Below are 22,635 nucleotides of genomic sequence, written 5' to 3' on the forward strand. Positions count from 1 at the left end.
CGGGACCAGCACCTGACAACCCGGCTGCTATGCCATCCACACCATGTTAGATAGATATACCCCCCCCCAAGCCAAAAAGAACCCTTTCTGCCCTGAGTTGCTTTTGTCTCAGTAACAAGATAGTAGCAAATACAGTTGGCGAGGCATTTTGGAGTACCCGGCTGGTACGTGAGATTCTGGAATGTTCTCTGAGGAAAATCACCACCATGTTTCTGCTGCACAGAGGCACACCTGCCCGGTGACATGTCATCTAATCCTGAGACCTCCATGCCCCCACTACTGTGAGGCAAACCATTGTCAGCTCCATTTTGCAGGCAGTGAAACTGAGGCTCAGAGATGTGGGGACTTGCCCAGATAGATCTTAGCTGACTCTCAGTGAGACTCCAGATGTCTGGCTGTCAATGACTGGCAGGACAGAGTGTCTTATCTCCCGAGGCAGGAGATGGCCGTAGGGCAAAAAGTACCAGGCTGAATTGCCAAGAGAATCCAATATCTTTATTCACACTGGCCAAGCAGGCAAGGACAGTTGGGCTGAGGGTGGTTTTGTAGAACCAGCCCTCACAGCACATGGCGGGCCTTGCTTCTGTCACCCTCCCATGGCTCCCTTGGCTGTAAGCACCAGAGATGCCCTCCCAGGGCCAACCCTGCCCTGGATCTGCAGAAGCACCAATGGACGGAGGCCACCTTCCCCTGAGAAGCTTGGGCAGGCTACAGTGGGAGAGGAGAAGGTTGGAGAGCCACCAGGCTACACACCCTGAGAAAGGCGTAGAGGTCTTGCTTTTTCACAACCTCCCCCAGGGCCTGTCTTGGCAGCATGGCTCAGAGAAGGCCCCCAGGTAACCTGAATGTCACTGGCTTCAGTCCCTAGACCTGCTTTGGGCTGAAACCTGCCACCTCCGTCCTGCCTGACTTGCCCACGATGTCTGCAAGGGCGATACAGGCAGGAGAAGCTCTGAAATGGGAGCCACCTCCAGGGGGACAGGGGCTTAAGCACCTTCATAAATCCAGGGTGAGCCTGGGCCTTGGAGGAGCCAGGAGGGCCAGAGAGCACTAGTGCATGGCTAATGTCTGGGGGAAAGGAGGAGGGCTGAAGGAGTCTTCAAAAGTCAGGGAAGAGAACGGGCTCCAGTTCCCAGACGTCCCTTCATCCCAGATACGTCTAAACTCCTGGGTCTCCTCCCAGCCAAGACTATATCTATATTTGCTTTAATGCTGGGCACAGGGCAAGAACATGGAGCATGGGAAAGGGTACCATCCCATCTCCAGGACCTGTGGCACCATGGGAGCAGTGGAGAAGGAACCACAGTGCCCGCGGACCCAGTCTAGAGGAGCACCCAGTATGCGCTCAAGTCTTAGTACCCACTTCCGGGCTTTCCTAAGACCTGAGACCACGTGAGCGGACAGCATTAGATCAATGCGCATGCGCAAATGGACAATGGCTGAAAAAGGGGAGGAGGGGAAAGGTCAGACATGAGGGAAGCCCAGGAGGAGGAGAAAGCCAGAGGATATGGAAAGAATCCTAGAGTTTGGGGGTGGGGGAGCAATTCCGGAGCAATTCTCGAAGTCCCTAGAATGCTGGGAACACTCTAGAGAGCACAATTCCTCAAGCGTGATCCACAGACCAGTAGTATCAATGTCACGGAGGAAATCACTAGAGATGAAGAATCCTGGGTCTACCCCAAATGCGAAGCCAGAATCTACCAGATAATAAAGACCCCGGGGATAAATAGAGTGGTGGAGTGTCAGGAGAGCCACTCTAGAGGCTGGCAAAGTCTGGAATACGTAAGCCCCAAATTATCAGAAAAGGAAGCCAAGAGGATAGGGATAGAGACAGACTGCAGGTAACGGTGGAGACAAGGAATGAAGAGCAGCAGACCCAGCCCTGGGACCTACGGGACCTGCCCTAGCCACCAGCCGCCCAGCTGCGAAGGTGGCCCGGGGAGCTCAGTTGTCCTCTGCCTTGATCAGGTGGCCGCTGAAGGTGATGTACGTGTCCACGTCATCGCTGTAGATGCCGTTCTCCCGCTCCCGCTTGAAGAGCCTCACCCACACGCGGTCACCCGGCACCAGCGGCAGCATCACACTCTGGCTCTGCATGATGCTGCGCTCGCTGGGCTGCGCGTACAGGATCACCACCGCCTCCTCGTTGTGGACGATGTGCACGTAGGTCTCCTTGTAGTTCCAGCTGTGCACGTTGAGGCTGAAGAAGTAGAGGCCGCGCAGGGGAGCCACGAAGCGGCCGGTGGCCATGTCGAAGTGGCCATCCGTGTTCACGAAGACCCTGTCGAACAGCAGTGAGAGGAAGTTCTCGCTGCTGTGCAAGCCTGTCTTGCGGCCCACAGAGAAGGCCGAATAACGCGTCTGGCACGAGCTGCCAGGGCTACCTGCCTGCCCCTTGTCACCTTTGACACCCTGAGAGCCACGATCCCCTCGGGTACCATTCTTGCCTGGCTTCCCTGGTGTTCCTGAAGGACCTCTGTCCCCTTTGTCACCTGTGAGGACACGAAGGGGGAGAAGTCAGGACAGGTACCCACCTGTGTGCTAAGCACTCCTTTTTGGAAGCATGTGCCCTGGCCTGGGTCCAGACAAAGGAGCTGGTGTTTATTGAGCCCCTAACTGCACGCAGGTCATTGCCACCCCAAACATCCCTCTGCAGAAGTGAAACTGAGGCCATTTCCAAGACTTAAAGTGTATCCTATCCAGCTCAGCCTGGGTCCCCTTCTTAGCAAGAAGAGGGTGACAAGCTTCCGGCCTAGGCCAGCCAGGGGGTGGGGTAAGGTAAGATAGACTGTACTTTTGGTTAGAGAAGAAAACTGCCTTTGGGTCTTGGGTATTTAGGGTGTACCTTAAAAGGGCAACGCCCACTTCAAGGTTACACTCGAGTCCTTCCTTGGCAAGGAGAGGGCAGGACATCCACTCAGGATGGCCCAGCCCATCTCCACCCTCCCTGGAACTGGTGCTCTCCAACCTGGTCACTTTCCCAGCCCTGGCTGCAGGCCGAATTTGAGCATATGACACCGACGATGCCTCCCACCCCACCCCCCAGACCCCAACAAACACACCTAGTGTGTACCGAAGAGACCTGACTGCCCCTATTTCCCTGGTGAGATGCACTTCCTCAGATCTCCTTAACCATAATGGTGAGGTCAGCGGATGGAAGAGAGAAAATGGGGGGCCCAGGCCTTGGAAGACAGACCAAAAGAAAGTGGGGTGGGTGTGTTCACGGCTTCGGGCCGGCTCCACACGTCCTGGGAGAGGTACCTCACTGGGTACAGGGCACTTGAACTCCCGCTCTGCCAAGCCTGAGACTGCCGTAACATTGGGGAAGAAACCGCTTTCCTTCTACATACAAGCTAGCAGGAGGTTTAGAAAGAGGCCATCTTAAATAAAGAAAATAATAATAAAAAAAATTAAAAAATTAAAAATAAAATAATTAAAAAAAAAAAAAAGAAAGAGGCCATCTTGACCCACAAGGCATGGTGCTTAGACCCAGGCAAGTAGCGTGCGCAGGAGTCTCAGGGGCCAGCTGGCGATCAGAGGGGATTGCCTTGCTCTGTCTCTGACATGGAGGCGACCCCAGGAGGGCCTCTCTTCTACTGGACACTAAGTCATGTCCTCACATTGGGTGGGGACACTGTAAGCAAAGATGGAGCCAGGATGTCAGTGGTATGGCCCTGGCAGTTATGGGTCCCCTCACAGTGGTGGCACTAATTCCGTCACATCCGATGCTATATATCAAGGAACCACCCAGCCATCCCAACCTCCGGCCATTGAGCTCCCCCAAGGCTCTACACTTCAACCTCTGTCCCTCTGTGCACCACAAGAAACCTATGATGCCACTGAGAGAAACCTCTATTCTAGTGGTGGCTGGTGACCCTTTGAGCCCACATCTTTCTCCCCATGACATCTCTCTTCACACCCCTGCTGAGGAGCCCCTTACGCTGTGAACATAAGATTGCATTTCACCTTCCAGGAGCCTTGTGTACCTGCCATGCTCACTCTGTTGACTGTGCCCCACACTTCACCCCAACACCCTCTGCTCACATTTTGGATCCCAGGGCCTTTCCCACTAGCCACCCCATTAACCTGGGAAATCTGTTGGCTGCATATCATTTATTCCTTAGCTCCTTACACACCCTGGGTCCTGTGTACATGCAGATCGAAGGCAGACAGGGCCTAGGCAAGGCCTACCCTGTTTTCTTCTGTCCCTCCCTCCCTCTCTCCATCCTTTCCTCCCTCCCAGTTCTGCCCACGCCCTGCCCAGTGTGGTTACTCACCCTTTAGGATGGTAATGTTGATGTATGGCCTGACCTCAGGCAGGACATAAGGGGAAACAGGGGCCTGGACTGTGTCATCAGAGGACATCAGGTCCTTGGGGTCACAGCATCGTCGACAGCCTTTGGGGAGATGGGAAGCCACAGATCCCCCAAAGGTAGGCTCCTCTGTGGGGACCCCAAACACAAGAGGAAGCAGGAATACTGCCCAGAGGGACCCCAGGCTGGCTAGCCCCATGATGACCTGGAAGGAGAGACAGATACATTTGTCTCAGCACCCACAGATGACATTGTCCTGTAACCATGGGAGACCCAGTGTTTCTAGGGGAGTAGGGAAGGACCTCTGGCAACAGGAGAGTCTGGGGCCACCTGGGAAGCAAGCCTGGGGGAGGGCATTAGACTGGCCATCGAGCCTCCTGGTGTCTGTCTTCTGTGGCCACTGCCACGCGGCCTGGGAAGGAGGAAGGCCCCGTGGAGACCCTCAGATGGTACAAACTAGGCTCCCAGGCCTTCACTGGGGCACCAAGGAAGATGTCAGATATCCACATGGCTAGTTAGGGAGATGGAGAATGTCTCTTGGGTCCTCTCATCTCTAAAGGCTGTTTGATGACCTCGGCTCCCACCACCTCTGGCAAGCACCATAGGAGGTGGCAGGAGCTAGGGTCCCTGAGACCAAGGCATTGTGGATCCTGCGCAGAAGCAGGAGGTCTCCCTCTTGAAGAACAAGTCAGAGATGTCCCCTTTGGGACAGCATAAGGCTTATTAGCAGGACTCATCCTTCTGGCATCTCTGTGTTGTCAACAACCCACTCTTGCCCAGGAGCCAAGTGATTTGAAGACGGTTGTGTCAATCATGACAGGCCTACCAATCAGCCACTGAGGTAGTAAATTGAAATTAAGGGGGTGAACAGAAAGCACCTGCACATTGAAAGGGACCAGAAATGGTAATGTTCCATCTTGGGCCTTGAACATGATGAGGTCTCCAGTTTCCAGAGTGGGGCAGGAAGTAGGCCGGACACCAGAGGAGCCTGGCTCGGTGGGCCGGAAGCCTGCACTGGGCCTTTGAGGTGGTGACAGGCTCGGGGGCTGGCACCACCCGATGATCACAGATCAGAAACTGCTATTGAAACCAGACTGGTTTTTACACCTCTGGCGTCTCTTTGTTTATTTCCTTTTTGTTCCTCTTAACATTTAGTACAAATTCAAAAATATTTTTCTGTGGTTAATACAGGCTGAGAAGGTAAAACGATTACTTCTGAAAGGCTATGAAGAGGGACTATGTGTTAAAGGGACATCTCTCTAGGGATTGGGGTGACAACAGGAGGTGTCTTCATAGACACCCCCTTTCTGGAATGATCCTGTCTATACTGCTGGGGCCTGCTGGTTCTGCTCCACAGGCAGGGAATTCCCTCAGAGACCAACTCCACGCCTATTCTCAACTAGAGGTCGCAGCAACCCCCCTTCCTACCCCCTCCCCCACACTTTATTCGGGCCATAGATGTGCCCACCCTGTGAAGGAAATCCGAATAACTCACAAACATGTGACCTGGTGGTCATGTGACCTAGTGATTGCAGTTTAGCCCCTCTTTCATTCACACAAGACGCCAACATGTCTTCCTTGCCAGGCAATATGGGCGACTCACACTGGGAAACTGCCCAGTTTGTCAAAGACTTCAAAGTACCCCGTTCCTTCCTCTTCCTGTATAGACCTCACTCTAGAGTCTATGGCTTGAAAGGCAAAGAACTTCCGGAGAGTCAGCGTGGTTTGGAGACATTTTTGTTTCCTACGGTCTGGTCCCTTGGGAGTCCAATGCTCAGAGACACAGAACTGGAGCTTAGGGGCAGGAAGCAGGAAGCAGGCCCCTCTCCCTGAAAACAGGACTAACTGCCGCTGGGGTCCCTGGCTGGGTCCTGGGAGAGGGGCCAGGCAGTACCAAGTGTGGGGGGTCACACCAACCCTAGAGGGGTCTTGCCGGTCACCACCACCTCATCTAAAAAGCCAGAGCCTCTTGGCGGGTGGCCCAGCCACCTTATCCTCCAGATGGGCGGGGCTTAGTGACTGGGGTTGAGTGGGTGGGTAAGGAAGTCCCTATGGAGGCAGGTAAACACCAGAAGCAGCGCGGGGTGGGCAGAAGTGCAGGGTGGCAGAGAAGAGATCTTCCAATGAGCTGGCTAGGCGAGAGGGAAAAAGCTGTGTGCTTGCCAGAAAGAGGGAACCCCAACCCCCATCCCAGACAGAAGCAGAGAGGCCACCAGCCACTCACCCTCATCCTGCAGCCTCAAGCTCAACTCACAGACCCCGGACGGCCTCTGGCTCCTTGGCCCATGTCTGTGATGATAACTTGTTGCAGGCCCGACCCTAGGCCTACGACTGAGCTAGGAGGGCGGAGGGAGGGAGGGAGGGAGGAGGGAGCACGCTGAGCTGGCTTCCCAGTCCCCTCCTCCTGCTCCCGCCTCTCCAGCCTGGGGCTCTGCCTCGGAGATACTGGGAGACTTGGATCTTTAACGTCCTTGGGCATCTGTGGCCCAGGCCCAGCTCTGGGGACCTGTTTGAGTCAAATGCCCTGGGAATTAGACAGGATGACCATCAAGAGCCTAGAAAGACTCGGCCTGGAAATTGGAGGCTGCACCAGAGGGGGGCGGGGCTCTGCATCACTCAGGAAGAGGGAGGCAGCACTAGGAACTCTGCAGCCTGGAGCTAGTCTGAGCCTAAGAGCTACAGAGACAGAGAGAGTGGCATGAGCCGCTGGTACCCATCCTCCATAGGTCCTAACACCCAGCAACATGGCCTCTCCCGCCGGAGGGGATCAAGGGTTCTGCCCCTACCAAGCATGGCTTATTCCCTCTTCCCCACCTTCCAGGAAGAAATCCTGCCTTCACTGACTCTCCTAAAGCCAGCTCCCTTACAGAAGTATAACCCCAAGGACGTTCAAGGTGAAGCTGGAGGAGGCAGCCTGTGTGCCCTGGGCCTAGGCAGAGCCCTGCCTGTTTCCTCCTGGGCAAACTGGGAAATGTTTAGCAAAGACCACTGCCCTGGCTCCTAGTCCTGGTTTCCTGGGGATCGGAAACCCTGTGCAATTCCTGTCAAATGTCCCTCGCCCTTGGTGATCTGTTATTTCAGTTTTGCTGGGTACCGCCTTGCCTGAGCTAGGCTTCACTTCTCTGGGGAACCTTGATCCTCAAAAGTATTTAGATTTATTATTCCCACCCCCACCTCCAGCCTCTCTCCAGGTTAGCAGCTAGAGGGTCTTGGCAGTAGTATTGCTCTCCTGCCCGCTGCTTATGGGATAGATTTGGGTCTGGGACTTCAATAAAAAAATAAAAAGTACAGCAGCCCTAATCCTTAGGGTCTTTGACAGGGCTGTCTCTGGGTTCAGGCTTCCTGGGCATTTAGGCAGACAATCCAACAGCAATATCAGGCCTGGAATGAGCCTCAGAGATGACCTAATCCCATCCCTTAATCAGGGACATTGTGGCCCAGGGAGATCAAGCCTTTGGTACAAGGTCACATAGCAGAGCGAAATCCAAGTTGAGAGGACGCCAGATTCTTCTAGTCTGGTGCTGCCTCCCCAAATGACTTGGAGTCCTCAGGTCCAGTCAGGAATACTGGGGGGATGGGGGGCAGAAGAAAGCAGAGAAGGGATGATAGCCCTATAAGGGCCACCACCAGGCTCACACTGGCCTGGCTCTGTGTGGCCCTGCCGGAGCAGCATTCCTAGGGCACAGAGCCAGGCCTGCAGAGAGGCTACCAGCTTCAAGCTGCAGCCACCAGAGCAAAGGGCTGAGTCAGCAGCCCTGGGGGTGGGGACAGCACCAGGCAGTCTCAGATCTCTGGTGTAGAATGCTGGGAAGGTGGATGAAAGAAAAGATGGACGGACGGGGAGAAGCAGGCGAAGGGCACTTCATGCAGAAGGCTGTGTTCCTAACACTGTGCATCCCACTACACTCCCCACCCCACATACAGGGTCAAGGCTGCTCATCCAACAAACCAGAGACTGCCAGCCACTGACCTCAGACATGAGGGCGCCCAGGCACGTCAGGTAGACTTGAGACATGGTGTCCAGCTCTGAAGTAACAGACAGACTATGGCTCTGTTCCATGTCCTCTTCATGACATTGGGTAAGTCCCTAATTCCCCGAGTCTTTGGAGGGGAAGCAGGGGTGGAGCTGATATTAAGTTTTCTCTGCGTAGCCCTGGCTGTCCCAGGCTACTCTCTAGACCAGGCTGGCCACAAACTCACAGAGTTCTGACCACCTCTGCTTCCCCAGTGCTGGGATTAAAGGTGTGCTTGACATTTCTCTGGGTCTTTTTTTTTTTTTTTTAGATTTATTTATTATATGTAAGTACACTGTAGCTGTCTTCAGATACCCCAGAAGAGGATGTCAGATCTCATTACGGATGGTTGTGAGCCACCATGTGGTTGCTGGGATTTGAACTCAGGACCTACCTTCGGAAGAGCAGTCAGTGCTCTTAACCACTGAGCCATCTCTCCAGCCCTCTCTGGGTCTTAATGACCCTGGGCCAGATGATCTTGAAGAGTCCAGGATTATATGAGTGTCTGGGAACAGCCAACCAAAGGGTACCTTGCTACTTTGGTTAAGCCCTGTATGCTGAGGTGTGCACCCACTTTTCTCTGCACACTCACCAGCGGATACCCTAAGGCCCATGAGACCTTCTATACTCTTTCAAAGCCTCTGCCAGCAAATGTATAACCGGACACAAAAAGCCAGAACCAGGTCTAAGGCCAGAGTCCCACAATATAAGTGTTTCTCTGCTTACTCCCGCCCTTTCTCCCAGGAGGTAGGACAATGACTTGCTGACGCCAGAAGGGAGCCCTGTGTAAATTGTGAATGGTAAATCACAGCTGGAGTTCAAGGTCATTGCTGAGTTAAGCTCTGAACAGATGGGTAGGAGGTCGCCATCTCCTGGAGGTAGTCAGCGCTCGCCCCAGCACCCAGCACCAGAACCTCGGCAGGCAGTCCAAGCCTGGCTGGGGAGCAGAGTGTATTCCTCCAATCCTCAGCACCGCAGAAAGTGGGAAGGGTTCCAGGGCCCCCACACACACCGTGGAAGCGTAGTAAGGAGAGGAGCAGAGCATATCGGAAAAGCGCTAGAGTCTATTTCAGCCGAGCAGAGCCGAACAGAGTTGAATCCAGCCGAGTACGACCGAGAAGAGCCGAATCGAGCCGATTTTTTCCGAGCCTAAAAGAACAGTCAGGTCCAACCGGGTAGTCCAGCTGCGCCCCCTGGCGGACACAGAAAGAACAGGGTTGACCTGAACGGGAGTCGTGTCACCTTGCTGTCTGATGACAGTCCTGTGAGATGGGGTTGTGAGGTTCACTTCCGGAATGAGAAAACCGAGGCTCCACCAGGGCCTGAGGTTGGCTCACGGGCACTCTGAGCTAGGAAGTGAATGATCTGGGGTTCCCCTGATTGCATGTGGCCAAGAACACCCTTGCCACTGCACACACGTAAACCAGGTTGTATTTATCCATTTGTTACAGCCAGAGCCTACAGAGAACTCCCTTGTAGAGAGAGGACAGAACTCAGACGCAACCATAGCCTCGCAGATGGAGAAACCAAGCAGGCTCTGCAAGTGTTGACCGAGGGCGGCGGAGCAGCAGCTCCCATGAGCAAATATTGACACATTTCCTGGCCATTAAAGCAGAAAGTCCGACTGAAAGAGGACATTCTGTCCCTTCTCTGTAAAGCTTTGAAACCTCCTGCTTCCACCCCAGGTCTCAGTCTCCTCACCTAAAACAAGATGGTGACAGAGAATGTGGCCAGGATCCCAGGTCTCTGGGTCCCTATGGGGTGTGAGGTATGGCTGGGCACTCCTTGGAGCCAGTGAGAACGAGAAGCTGTCTGTACGTGTGTACATACTCCAGATTCACCCCCACTGTGCCCTGAAGTGCCTGTGCAGGGCTGCAGGCTTTGGGACCCTAGGCCTCCAGGAAGCAACTGAGGCCTTGCAGTCTGACTACCCCGTCTGCTGTATACACTTCCAGGGGCATTGTGTGCCACGGAGGAGCTGACACTGGTAATCCCAGAGCACCCAACCTCTCAGCATCACCCTATTCACCTAGGATGAGGCTGAGGCAGGAGGATGGCCCTAAACCAGGGCTGGGAAAGCAATGTTCTTACCCGTCTTTCTGGTTCTTAGTCTTCTTTCTGGTCCTGATATTGGGCAATGACTGTAACAGTCCAGATTACCCCAGCAGGTCGACACGTCTGTCCTGTGGACACACTTCTAAAAATGCTTAGGCAGTACCTGTGGGCAGCAGGCACTGGCCCAAGATCTGCCAAAGTTAGCTCATTTACAACCTAAGCACTTCCTTGACCCAGTGAGGAAGAAAGTGAGGCAGGGAGAGCTTGATCTATGGCCTGGTTGGGACTAAACCATAGGGTGTCTGAGTCTATAGTGTCTACACAGTGACACTCTCTGCTGTCCCTTCCCTGGCTCCTAGAGAAGCCATCTGGCCTCTGGGCTCAGGCTTTGGCAGCTAATGGCACACATTCACCACGTGTTGCATGATGGATGAGCAGGTTGGTTGGACACATCTTTGGACCCGAGCCGGAGGAGCCACTAACACCCTATGGCACGTAGGCAGTGGTCTTAGTGGGAGACACAGCCAGAGCTTCAGAAAAAAAGATTATTGTGTTGCCAGGAGCAGTGGTTCACGCCAGGGGCACTTGGGAGGTTGAGGTAGAATAGTCTTTGAGGTCCAGGCCAGTCTACACAGTGACACTCTCTGATGTCCCTTCCTTGGCTGGAGAGATGGCTTAGTTGGGAAAGTGTCTGACTGCCTTGCATGTGTGAGGAACTGAGTTCAGATCTCTAGTAGCCTACATTAAAAAGCAGCTCATGGGCACCTGTATCTCTAGTCTGGCATTAGGTGTAGTGAGAGATCCTGTCTGAAAGATAAACTGAGAGAGATTGGGGAAGGCACCCAACACAGGCCTGCGTATATGCATGCCTCAGCACACGCGTATACACACTCACACATACACACACGGACAGACACACACCACACATACAGACACACACACAAACACACACATATCACACACAGAGACATAAACACACACTGACACAGACACACACAACACACACACTGATACACACACCATACACACACACCGACACAGCACACACACTGACACACAGACACAGGCACCCACCACACACAGACACACATACCACACACACTGACACACACACACAGACACACACACCACACACACTGACACACACAGACACACAAACCACACACACTGACACACACACAGACATACACACAGACACACATATACCACACACAGACACACACACACCACACACACTGACACACACTGATACACAGACACCCACCACACACAGACACACACCCACGCATGCACGTAAGTTTATTGTGACCCTGCTGGAGTCCAAACTCCAGGAGCAAGGCATCTCCCTTGTAGCTTTTCTGAGCACCCATGGGTCTGTTCTAAGCCTCCGTCTGTCATTTGGAAGGTTGCTGGCACCCTCAGCATCCCTGGGCTTGGAGGGAGAAGCATCACCTTGGTCTTTGTTGGGGGGAGGGGAGATACTGTGTTTTTCAGGCAGGGTCTCACTATGTAGTACAAACTGACCTTGAACTACAGGTAGGCCTGGAAACACAGGTGTGTGCCACTCCATCACCTTGACCTTTATCTCTATGTTGCTCTTGTTTGTATCTGTCCAAATCTCTTTTCCTGGGGGCACACACTGTAGTGAGTCCACCCTATATGAATGTGACTTCCTTCCCTGCTTACATCTGCTACGACCTTGTTTCCAAAAAAAAGAGAAACAAGTTAAGATTTCTCTTTGTTTGTTTGTTTCTGTGTTTGTTTGTTTTTGTGTTTGTTTGTTTTGAGACAGAGTTTCTCTGTGAAGCCCTGGCTGTCCTGGAACTCACTCTGTAGACCAGGCTGGCCTCGAACTCAGAAATCCACCTGCCTCTACCTCCCAAGTGCTGGGATTAAAGGTGTGCACCAGCACTACCTGGTCAGGTTAAGATTTCAATACAGGAACTGGGAGGAACACAATCCAGCCCCTTACAGGAGTTAACTCTCCAGGGCACCGTGACTTTACAGCCTGTGCCTCAGCATGGGACTTCAGCCTCCCATGACCTTGCTGGCTGCATTGTCTAACTGTGGAGCTTCAGCACACACCAACCCTGGCACACTCAGGCACCGGTACCTGCCTCTTGTGCACACCCACTATGCTCTCCCAGCACACGTATATACTCGCCTTTTCCACTGAGTCCAGAAAGGAGCAATGCACAAGGGGCCAACCTGGGAACACCCAGATGCAGGAGCCATGCCCTGACCTACCCAGTCACCTTGTTTCCAGGACAACCCAGATGAGAGAACTTCAGAAAAGTCTCTGCTAGCTAAGTGAACTATGCCAAGAGAAGTAAAAAGTGTCACACAGTAGGTTTGCAGTTAAATGGACTCTAAGGCCTGGGACACCTAACTTTGGATCTCATTTTATGTGTATATATTTAAGATTTATTTTTATTTCTCTCTGTGCATGCATGTGTGTGTGTGTGTGTGTGTGTGTGTGTGTGTGTGTGTGTGTGTGTGTGTGTGTGTGTGTGTGTGTGTGTGTGTGTGTGTGTGTACACTATGCCCTACATGTGGAGGTCTTAGGACCCTTGGAGGCCAGAAGACGGTATCCATCCCTGGGACTGCTCACAGGTGATGTAAATTGCCAGTCACATGCTCCAGTCCTCTGCAAGAGAAGCAGGTAAGCTTCTAACCTCTGAGCCATCTCTCCAACCCATCTCCTGACTTTCAGAGATGTGCCCTCCCACAGCTTTACAGTGAACTTCCCAAGGGCCTGAGGGCTGTCAGTGACAGGCGGTCTCCTGAGGCTCTGTCGGGACCACCCCTTGCTCACCACCAGGACAGCCAGGGATCTCCTACTTAAGATGGGATCTACTACTTTTCTACATGGGGTTCCATGGAGCCCAGCTGTCAGCTCCCTCTGGAACAGTGGCCCACATCATCTTCAGATAAAGAGGATCCCAACGACCATTAGCCTTGTCCTCCCCAGCCTCAGACCCGGGAGTCTCCCAGCTCTTCTCCCATCATCCTGTTACCTACTGATGAACAAAGTCCTGATCCACAAGCTTGTGACCATGGGCCGTTGCCTGGCAACCGCCCCTGAGCGACAAGATCAAGGTAAGTCAGCAGCTTCCATTGCTGAAGAGGACTGAGGCGGGCTTGGCGGTCACTGCCTTTCTCTCTCTGCTCAGGACTAAATCACAGATTCTAGTCGCCAAACCCAAAATGAGCTCCTCCAGTTTCCCCTGCCTGCCCAGAACACCCTGACTTATTCCCAATCCCTGCTCCAAAGCAGGCTCCTCACAGCATGACTCTGATCCCAAGGGCCTAACCCTTTCATGTATTCATCCCAGAGACTCACGGGAAGGGCCAGAGCTGTGCTGCCTGGCCCTGGAGACACAGCTGTATCATCCCCCCCCCCCACACACACACACTGCAGGGTGCCCCAGCAGTGGCTCCCAGTGTTGGTAAGTTCAGAACCATGGGAGCAGAAGAGAAACCCGGCCCATGTGGACACTGCCAAGTAGCACAGGCAGATGCTGCACACACCTGCCTCAAAGAACACATTGTACACGTATTTATGGCATGAGCAACTTCTACACAACTTGCACTGAACAAAATTACACACACACACACACACACACACACACACACCTGTATGACTGTACCTAGATACAGTAACCACGGGCCACTTAGGCACACTCAGCCTACTGCTGCTGTCTGGCCCTTCCCCCCACAACCCTGCCCCTCCCACTACACCACTGGCCAGATTATATTGTCCATCCATGACCCTGCCCCTCCCACTACACACCATTGGCCAGACTATATTGTCCATCACACTGCCTCACCTCAAGCTGTCTGGAAAGGCAGAGGCTAACCAGTCATCACTCCCATGGCCCTGTCTTTGGTGACTTAGCTGTACTCAATTATCTTCCTGCTTTGAGATTTGCTGTTTAGAGGTATCTTTTTTTTTGGGGGGGGGGGTACAATCTTCAAGGGTGTAGGTTCAGACTTTCAAGCACATCTGTGTAACCCTTGAAGGACTAGGAAGCCTTATAGAGAAAGAAGCCACCCAGCTGCACATGCAGCCACTGGAAATACAGAGGAAAAAAAAAAGGTCTTAGTCACTGTCTTTATTGATAGGAGCTTGGGTCAGAAGCGGTGAAGAATTTCTCAACTGGCCACCCTCCTCCCTTACCTGCCCCATCCATGAAGGCTGGCTTGCTCACTTCCTGACCCCATCTTCTCAGAGGAAGCCTGGGCTGGGCCTCAGGCCCCACACATGCCTCTGTTTGCAAACTTCCTCCTTCTGGGGTGCTTTGCATTCTCCCTGGCCCTTGGCTTCGGACCTCTTCCCCCCCCTTCTCATGAATACCTTCACCTCCAGTAGCTGACACAGAAACCACCCACTGAAGAGGTGGAGTATGGGCTGAGCCTGAGGTAGAGGCACTACCACTTTGTATACTTGCCACCTTGTATCCTTAAGTTACATCCTTGTCACTTTGTATCCTTGCTACTTTGTACCCTAGCCACCTTGTACCCTTGCTACTTTGTATCCTTGCTACTTTGCATCCTTAAGTTGCATCCGTGTCACTTTGTATCCTTACTACTTTGTACCCTAGCCACCTTGTATCCTTGCTACTTTGCATCCTTGCCACAGTGTATCCTTGCCACTTTGCATCCGGAGGCAATCCCATTGTGGCCAGCAGTAGCTTCCCCAGCAAGACTCAATTTCCTCCCAGATTCCAGCAGACTGGAGAACTGAGGAACTGAGGGACCCCATTATGAGGAGACAGAGGGTGTGGCCAAGCAGCTTGAGGTGACTAGAAGATCCAGCTTTCTCAGCATCTGGATTTGTGGGTTCCCTGAGAGCCCTGCCTCTCTGCAGGGTAGGGCGGGGGTTTGGGCAGAAGCTCTAACCTCTCCAGGGCCAGCCTTGCTGGGACCAGAAGAACCATCTCTGGGAAGGGGAAGATGAAGTCCTGACCCAGCTGGAACAGTGGCTACTCCCCCACAACAGCCCTTTAGTCTTCACATCAGCTGGAGCCCTGGGAATACAGAGGATGGGAGGTATGACCCACACACAAGGGGCTTACCATCTCTCCCTAGTGTCCTGAGGAGCCAAGCCCATTCCCAGGACTCCATCATGGCCCGTGTCCCTCTCACCAGTCCCACACACCCTCCAGGGGATCCTGGCCACAGGTCTTCTTCAGATCCTGCCTAAAACCATCAACGCTGCAACTGAGCTTACCCTAAAGGGGACGGGGAGGTTGGCTCAAGATCACCACCAAGTTCTGTTCTCTCCTCCCTCCTTTCCCATCCCCCACCCTCTTCCTACTACCTCAGCTCCCTCTCCTTCTATCTCCCTCTTCTTGCCTCGGGCTGCTGCATGGTGCCTGCCCTGGGGACCAGGTAGCTGACCTGAATAGCCTTAATAGGGTGAGTCAGACCTCCGGTGGCCTGAGCCTGTGTGGTGTGCAGTCCCCTCCTCCCCCCACCCCACCCCACCAGAGAAGGAATACAAAATTAGAAGACAAGTCAGCTTGTAGGCCCCAGAGGGGGCCAAGCAGTAAGAACCTCTGAAACTTGGTTTCATTGCCTTCTGGAAAATTCTTCCCCTCATGTCCAGGAGCATAGAAGGCCCAATGCTCAGACGCTGGGGTGAGGGTCTGTAGGACACTGGACTGTCCTGCAGAAGAGGTAGGAGGCCTGGGCATGAACATATTGGCCGAGGCCACACAGCAGCATGGGGAGGGCTCACCTGGATCCTAAGCTGTGGTATCCCACAGCACCAACTAACACTTCCTTTAGGTTTCAGTTAAGCAAGCCCCTGGCTCATCCACATCTCTGATTTCCCAAGTCCCTGGTGTATCTCCTTGAGGGCCAAGATACAGACTGATCGCCAAGATAACTTGTTTCTTGGTCAGACTGTCCAAATTCCCTTCACTTGGGCCCCGATCTGAAAGGATTTTGATTCCGGTAAGGATTCCAGACCCCTCTTCTGACAGGGCCCATCCAGGCTCAGTTTACCCATCCCTGAGTCAAAAGAAGAAAACAAGGCCCAGAGAGGGCAAATGACAGGCCAAAGGACACAGAGCAAGTCCTGGCACAAGTCCTGGCACAGCAAGTTCAAGCCTATGAACGTTCCATCACTGGACCCCAGTACCACAGCGGTCCAGAGAGGACCAGGACAGCCATGTAAATAAGGTCACTCTCGCTGCTGCTCAGATCACTGCATCTGGCTGGTGTCCGTGCCCTGAGGTCAAGCAGAGCTCCTGCTCTTTTCTGAACCATGCTGGCTCTTTGACATCCTTACAGATGGCTCAGCGTGCTGGCCTTGTCCCCAGCTGTGGCCTCCTGGGGCAGAAGCCGCTGCTCCTTGGCAGTCCCTGTGCAGGGCCCAGGCTGTTGTCCACTAGTGCCGGGCTGTGCGATCTGACTGAGCCTCCCATTCATCTCCTGTCCTCTCTGCATCCTCCGCTCCTCCTCTTCCCTTCTCTCTTCTTCCTCTTCATCCTCCTCCTCCTCTGTCTTCTCTGGAGGTCCTGACCCTGGCTCCTGGCTCCGAATGCGACGTGATGGCCTTAGCAGGATCCTGCGGAAGCCCTGCTTGAAGCGGTAGGAGAGGAAGCCATAGAGGATGGGGTTTGCGCAGCTGTTGGCGTAGGGCAGCGCCACCACCAGGAAGTAGAGGCCGAAGAAGGCGGGCTCTTCCGGCAATGGGCACACCACATTGACAATGTTGAGCAAATAGAAAGGCATCCAGCAGAGGACGAAGAGTGCCACCACGGCCACCACCATGCGTGTGACTCTGCGCTCAGAGCGCCGCCTCCGCTGGCATGCGGGTGCCTGTACCCACTGGCACGAGGGCGCCCGCACCCGCCGGGTGGTCGACCGCACCTTCACCACAATGAGCAAGTAGCACAAGCAGATGACCAGCAGGGGCCCAAAGAAGCCCAGCGCGGCCGTGTAGATGATGAAGGCCGTTCGCCAGGCAGCTGCTGGTTCTGGCCACTGCATGTGGCACGTGCTCATGCCCTGGGGCACTCCTGAGAACACAACCACAGGCAGCACCACCACAGCTGAGGCCACCCAGACCGCTGCACTGACCGTGCGAGCCACCGGCGCCGTGCGCCAGCGGGCCGAGCGTGTGGGGTGCACCACAGCCAGGTAGCGGTCCACACTCATGACCGTGAGGCAGAAGATGCTGGTGAACTGGTTGATGCCATCCACGGCCATGACCAGACGGCACATGAGAGAGCCGAAGGGCCAGTAGGAAAGGGCATTCTGAGCAGCCAGGAAGGGTAGTCCTAGCATGAATAGCTCATCAGCCAGAGCCAGGTTGAGAATATAGACACTGGTCACTGATGGGCTGGACGTGTGCCGCAAGACCACGTAGATCACCAGCGAGTTGCCCAGCAGACCCACCACGCACACCACCAGGTACACCAGAGAGATCAAGATGCCACTGATAGCCAAGCCTGTCAGGCTAGCGCCAGCGGATGCATTCCCCAGGGTGGTGTCCAGGGGCCAGGTTGAGGATGCGTTCCCAGGGTCCAAGGTCGTAGGCACGGATGAGGGATAGGTAGCAGTGGCCATGGCTGAGATGAAGGTCAGTCAGCAACCAACCAGCCCTAACCTACAGGAGGGAGAACACGGCTTAGTTGTGACAGAGATGCTTCCTCTGTGCCACACTGGACACCACCGCCACCTTGAACTTAGAGACCTACTGTGTGCCAGCTCAGAGAGCCCGATGAGCATCTTGTGTTCTCTGCACAGCCCAGTAAGGTGAGGGGTGCTATTCTTAGTTCTCAGGTGAGACCCTCAAACCCCCACCCCCAAACTCCAGGGGAAAGTTGATATAGTCATGTCTTTTCTAGCAGAGCCCAGAACTTCCCTCAGGCTTCCAATTCCAAACAGAATGACAGTGAGTGGTTGCCATCTCCTCTCCTGGGAGTCAGAGCCCTTGACACCTCCCAAACCCTGGCCATTCCATGGGGTCCCCTACCTACAGCCCCACCTGGAGGGGTGAGTGTGAATGTGAGTGGGTGCCTGGACCACTCCTCCTCCCGGACAGATTGGTAATGAGAAATCTGCATCTGAAGCCACGTCTCCCAGGTGCCGGGCTGTGTGCAGGACCCTGCAGCTGAATACTGGATGCAGCAGGAGGGTGCGGCAGGAGCGGCCATTTCCTGGCACTTGGTGAGGTCCTGTGTGCCTGGGCCTCTAGGGGAGCCTTCTGGGTTCTCCTGCTAGACTCAAAAATCTCCTGAATCACCACAGATCGGCCAACGCTGGACTGTTGCCACTGCCCCCACCTCTCTCTTTCTCTCTCAATCACATCATTCACCAGTGAGGCATCAAATGAGTCAGAAGAGCCCAGAGTGGGCAGACTTGTGAAGGTGTGGGCTGCACCCTGGGGACCTGGGAAATGGAAGCTCTCTGGCCTCCTCCTCAGCAGGTTACTGCTCCTAGAACATCCAGGTACAAGGCTAAGAGCAGTCCCTCCCATGGGCCTGACCCTCTGCCCCATCTCTTCCCCAGCCAATAAACCGCTCTGCCCATCCCACCGGTTCCCTTGGATCCTGGATCCGCTGCAGAGTGGGCTGAAGGGGACGTCTCCAGGCTAAGAATCTGCCCTTCTCACCCCTGTATTTGACTCACTCTGGGTCTGGACCCCTCCACTGGAAGCTGAGAGTGATTAAGTTTCCCACAGAGCCTCTGGATGTAGGAGGCTCCTGGGGAGGGGAAGCACCTAGCTCCCAGCATGCTCCTGAGGAGGAGCATATGCGACAGCTCTGAGCGCCAGGCTGGCGATGCCAAGGATGGCAATGGACCCTTGGCAGAGTGCCAAGGCATCTCCCTGCCACACTCCAGGTTGCCCAGGCTTCTGGCAGCCTCTAAGCTCCTGGCTCAGTGAGCCCCAGAGTGTGTTCCTCAACTCACCGCACCCTCAGCTCTCTTGAGCTGGGTCTAGCAAATCTGGCCAGTGGGCTTCGGGATTCTGTAGTGTCCTCACAGAGCTGGCTGCTCCTTGTTGAACCCTGACCCCAGGAGATGTCAGGAAAAACTGGCGTCTCAGAACTGACACAACCCCTATCCCTACAGTGCGAGGCTTTCCTGTTGTCCTCACCAACTGTCCAGGAACTAAGAAGAGTCTCACGATCTGGGCCACAGACAGGAAGAAGCACTTACAGGAGGACCTGTGACCCATCATCCTATTTTACAGACTGCCAAACTGAGGCCAGGCTAGGGCAGGCCCCTGACATAGTGTGGTGATGGCTTCACTGCCCTGCTGGCCTAGGCAGAACTTGTCTGGCTGTTTGTGCTCTTGAACTCTGGACCATGAACCCAAAGCCTCAGCTCCACAGGAGCCTAGAGATGGGCATTTAATTTCCTGGAACACAGCCATGAATCTCAGAGTCTCAGGGTTTTCAGGCCCCATAACTTTGAATCAGGGAATACTTCAACTCCAGACAGCTGGAGTCAAACCATCCTAGGTAAGGAACTTTGGGATCTAGGACCTTATGGTTCTGCTCCCAGGGTGGGGGTGGGCCACCCCTATGTCGCCTGGCCACCCGACCCACTTACTTTACGCAGTGCCTCTTTATATCTTTCCCAGAGGGTGGCCAATCACAGGTGCCTAGGATGGCAGGAGAAGGGGAGCGGAGAACTGGGCAAACCTCATTTCCTGGCTTGAGGCACAGATGCCCTCAGGGAAGCCCAGAGTGTGCTCCAAGGACGGCCCCTCCAGGCCCACACAAGCACATTCATAGCCTGCAAAAGCATGTGTACACGCACACAAACACGCACACACACGTACACACATGTACACACACAAACACACACATGTGCACACACTCACATACACACGCGTGTGCACACACACATACACGTACACACATGCCCCCCACCCACACGCATGTATACACACACACACGCACACACACATACACACATGCACACACACACTCACAGGAACACAGCTACCCAGCCAGACCCTCCTCGGACTTGGAGGTGGAACATCCCTCCTGGTACCCTGGCTCCCCTCCAAGACACCCTCCTTGCTGTCAAAGTTGACGGGCCAGGCAGGTGCCAGAACAGAGAAATCACAGCTTTTCACTGAGGGGAAACAGACCTGCAATTTCGATGCCGTCTTTTCTTTAAGGTTCTGTGCTCCTATGCCTGATCTAATTCCTCCTTGGGAGGGAGGGACTTTGCCTCCCTGTCTGGTTTATCTTTGGCACAAGCTTGCCTGAAAACTGGGGGTGGAATCTCCTCAGGACTGTTCAGGAGGGGAGAGACACACAGAGAGGGTGAGTGAGTGTTCCCAAGCCCCACAGCAATTAAGGATGGCCCCTCAGGCATGCCAGGTACCCCTGTTGCTCTTATGTCCCTCTCACTCAGCACCTACCCTTTCCAAAAGGCTTTCCCTTGCCACCTAGACTATCACCGTGAACTTAGTAAGTACTAACGGAAACAAGCAAGCTAAGCAGGGAGAAGTCAAAGGAGCATGGATCGGGGAGGTAATGAGAAAGGGAAGTTGAAGCTCAGAGAGGTTAAGTGACTTCTACAGGGTCACCTAGCTGGTGAGTGAGAAATCCTGTCTGTCTACTGGACCATGCTGACTTCCTGTGACTTGGAGTTGTCAAGAGTCAGGACATCTAGGGACAATGTAGGCTGAGGACCCCTGGCTGGCTCTGCAGTGCACCTGTCCTCTGCACCCCTGGACCTTCCCCCCCAAGGGGCTGGGATTTTATTAGTCAGCAATGACTGACATGAGCTGTAGGCCCGAAGCCTGACCCTCAGAGCCACCCCCTCAAGCTGAGAACTTGGCCTCTGCTGATGCTGAACTGTGCTGTGTGACCTTGGACAAGTCACTTCTCTCTGGTTCCAGACTAGACTCCTCCTACTTTAATGGAGATGTGCATTCCTACCTTATAGGGTTGCTGCAGAGGTGGAGGGGGCTCATCAGATGCACCACTGCCAGCTTCAAGGGATGCTCAAGGCCCGGGAGGCCGGATGGTAGCTTGCGTCTGGTTTGGTCCAGTTCTGACATTCTGCTGCACGGAGGCTCCAAGATTCTGGAATGATGGCACAAGATGCTGAGATTAATAGCCCTTCCTGCCTTCCAGCCCACACACCAAAAGCCTCATTGCTTTCTGGAACTCCCTACCCTTTGCCAGCCCCAGACTTAGCCCCAAGTTCAATCTGGTGAGTGATTCCCAGGTATCCCACCTTCCAAGTTCCCATGAGCTCAGCCCTCTTACCTGCCCACTGGGCAAGAACTCCCTTTGTAGTTGCCAGTCTGGTTAGCATTCAGCAGCCAGGTACCACCAGAGCACAGCCAGCTGGGGTGCCACACGGTGCACACTCGTCCAGCGTTCTTGGGCTTGGGCCCTTCCTAGGTCCTTGGGGGCCACGTCAGCCCACGTCGCCTCTCCCATCTGGTCCTCGGTCCTGACTTGCCACCCGCACCTGGTACGTCACCCCCCATCTCCAGGACACGTGGAGGGTGCCGGACACAGGATGGGAGGTCTTCAGATGGCACCCAGTTGGGGGTGGCTGGAGACACTTCCCAAGATGACAGAAATGTGAGATAGCAGGGGACATAAGAAGCCAGAGGAAAATAAGGAAAGAAGGGGGAGGGTCGGAGGTGGAGAGAGAGAAAGGAGAGGGAGAGGAGACAGTGTGTGGGCGGAAAGGCAGAATGAGGGGGAGTAAGGAGAGATGCCTAGCAAGGAGCAGGGACAGAGGAGCGAAGAGGAGAGGCGAGAATAGATGGATGGAGGAGCAGGGAGAGATGCAGAAAAAGGCAGGGACAGAGGGAGGCAGGAGGAAGGAGAAAGAGGGGGTGGTGGGGACAGTGACAGAGAAGGATTGTGCCACAGATGGTGACATGGAGAGCCAGCAGACGCGGGGGGGGCCGGGAGGAGGGACTGAGTACCGGACAGCAGGTGCCAGACTGAGGGGCCGCAGGTTAGGGGCGGAGGCCAGGCCGGGAGAGGGAGAGGCAGATCTCCGTTACCGAGGAGATTTCAGCCACCCACGCTGGCCTTGGCTCCTGCGGGGACTTGGAAAAAAAAGAGGGGAGCAGCAGAGAGAGGGAACTGCCTGCCAGAAGCAGGACAACCCCGGATCCCTGGGACGTAGTTACCCGTGAGGGAGGGGGCTGCTCAGCGGAATGAGGAGGAGAGGGCAGGGTGGACTCCGAGATGTGGGCTCTGAGCCCGCATACCCTTTGCAGAGGATTCTAGGAGCAGCGGGACGGG

At 54.4% G+C, this 22,635-nt stretch overlaps 2 protein-coding genes across 4 annotated transcripts; both read right to left on the reverse strand.

Moving 5' to 3' along the window:
* Positions 1-494: 494 nt before the first annotated feature.
* C1qtnf6 (C1q and TNF related 6) lies at positions 495-6,647 on the reverse strand. Of its 2 annotated transcripts, none has more exons than XM_021217207.2 (3): positions 6,538-6,647; positions 4,278-4,518; positions 495-2,492 (listed from the first exon to the last, which is right to left on the reverse strand). In XM_021217207.2, exons 1-3 carry the CDS (start codon positions 6,541-6,543, stop codon positions 1,945-1,947), a joined length of 795 nt encoding a protein of 264 aa, XP_021072866.1. In that variant the 5' UTR covers positions 6,544-6,647; the 3' UTR covers positions 495-1,944. The 2 variants fall into 2 exon arrangements, with proteins under 2 accessions (XP_021072866.1, XP_029403983.1); XM_029548123.1 differs by having other exon boundaries at positions 2,199-2,281.
* A 7,835-nt stretch (positions 6,648-14,482) lies between these two features.
* Sstr3 (somatostatin receptor 3) lies at positions 14,483-22,135 on the reverse strand. Of its 2 annotated transcripts, XM_021217269.2 has the most exons (3): positions 21,634-22,135; positions 21,301-21,447; positions 14,483-18,002 (listed from the first exon to the last, which is right to left on the reverse strand). In XM_021217269.2, exon 3 carries the CDS (start codon positions 17,960-17,962, stop codon positions 16,676-16,678), a length of 1,287 nt encoding a protein of 428 aa, XP_021072928.1. In that variant the 5' UTR covers positions 17,963-18,002; positions 21,301-21,447; positions 21,634-22,135; the 3' UTR covers positions 14,483-16,675. The 2 variants fall into 2 exon arrangements, with proteins under 2 accessions (XP_021072928.1, XP_029404020.1); XM_029548160.1 differs by lacking the exons at positions 21,301-21,447; positions 21,634-22,135 and adding an exon at positions 20,502-20,543 and having other exon boundaries at positions 15,910-18,002.
* Positions 22,136-22,635: the final 500 nt, after the last annotated feature.

This window comes from Mus pahari, chromosome 17 (genome assembly GCF_900095145.1).
Source record: "Mus pahari chromosome 17, PAHARI_EIJ_v1.1, whole genome shotgun sequence".
NCBI classification, from domain to species: domain Eukaryota; kingdom Metazoa; phylum Chordata; class Mammalia; order Rodentia; family Muridae; genus Mus; species Mus pahari.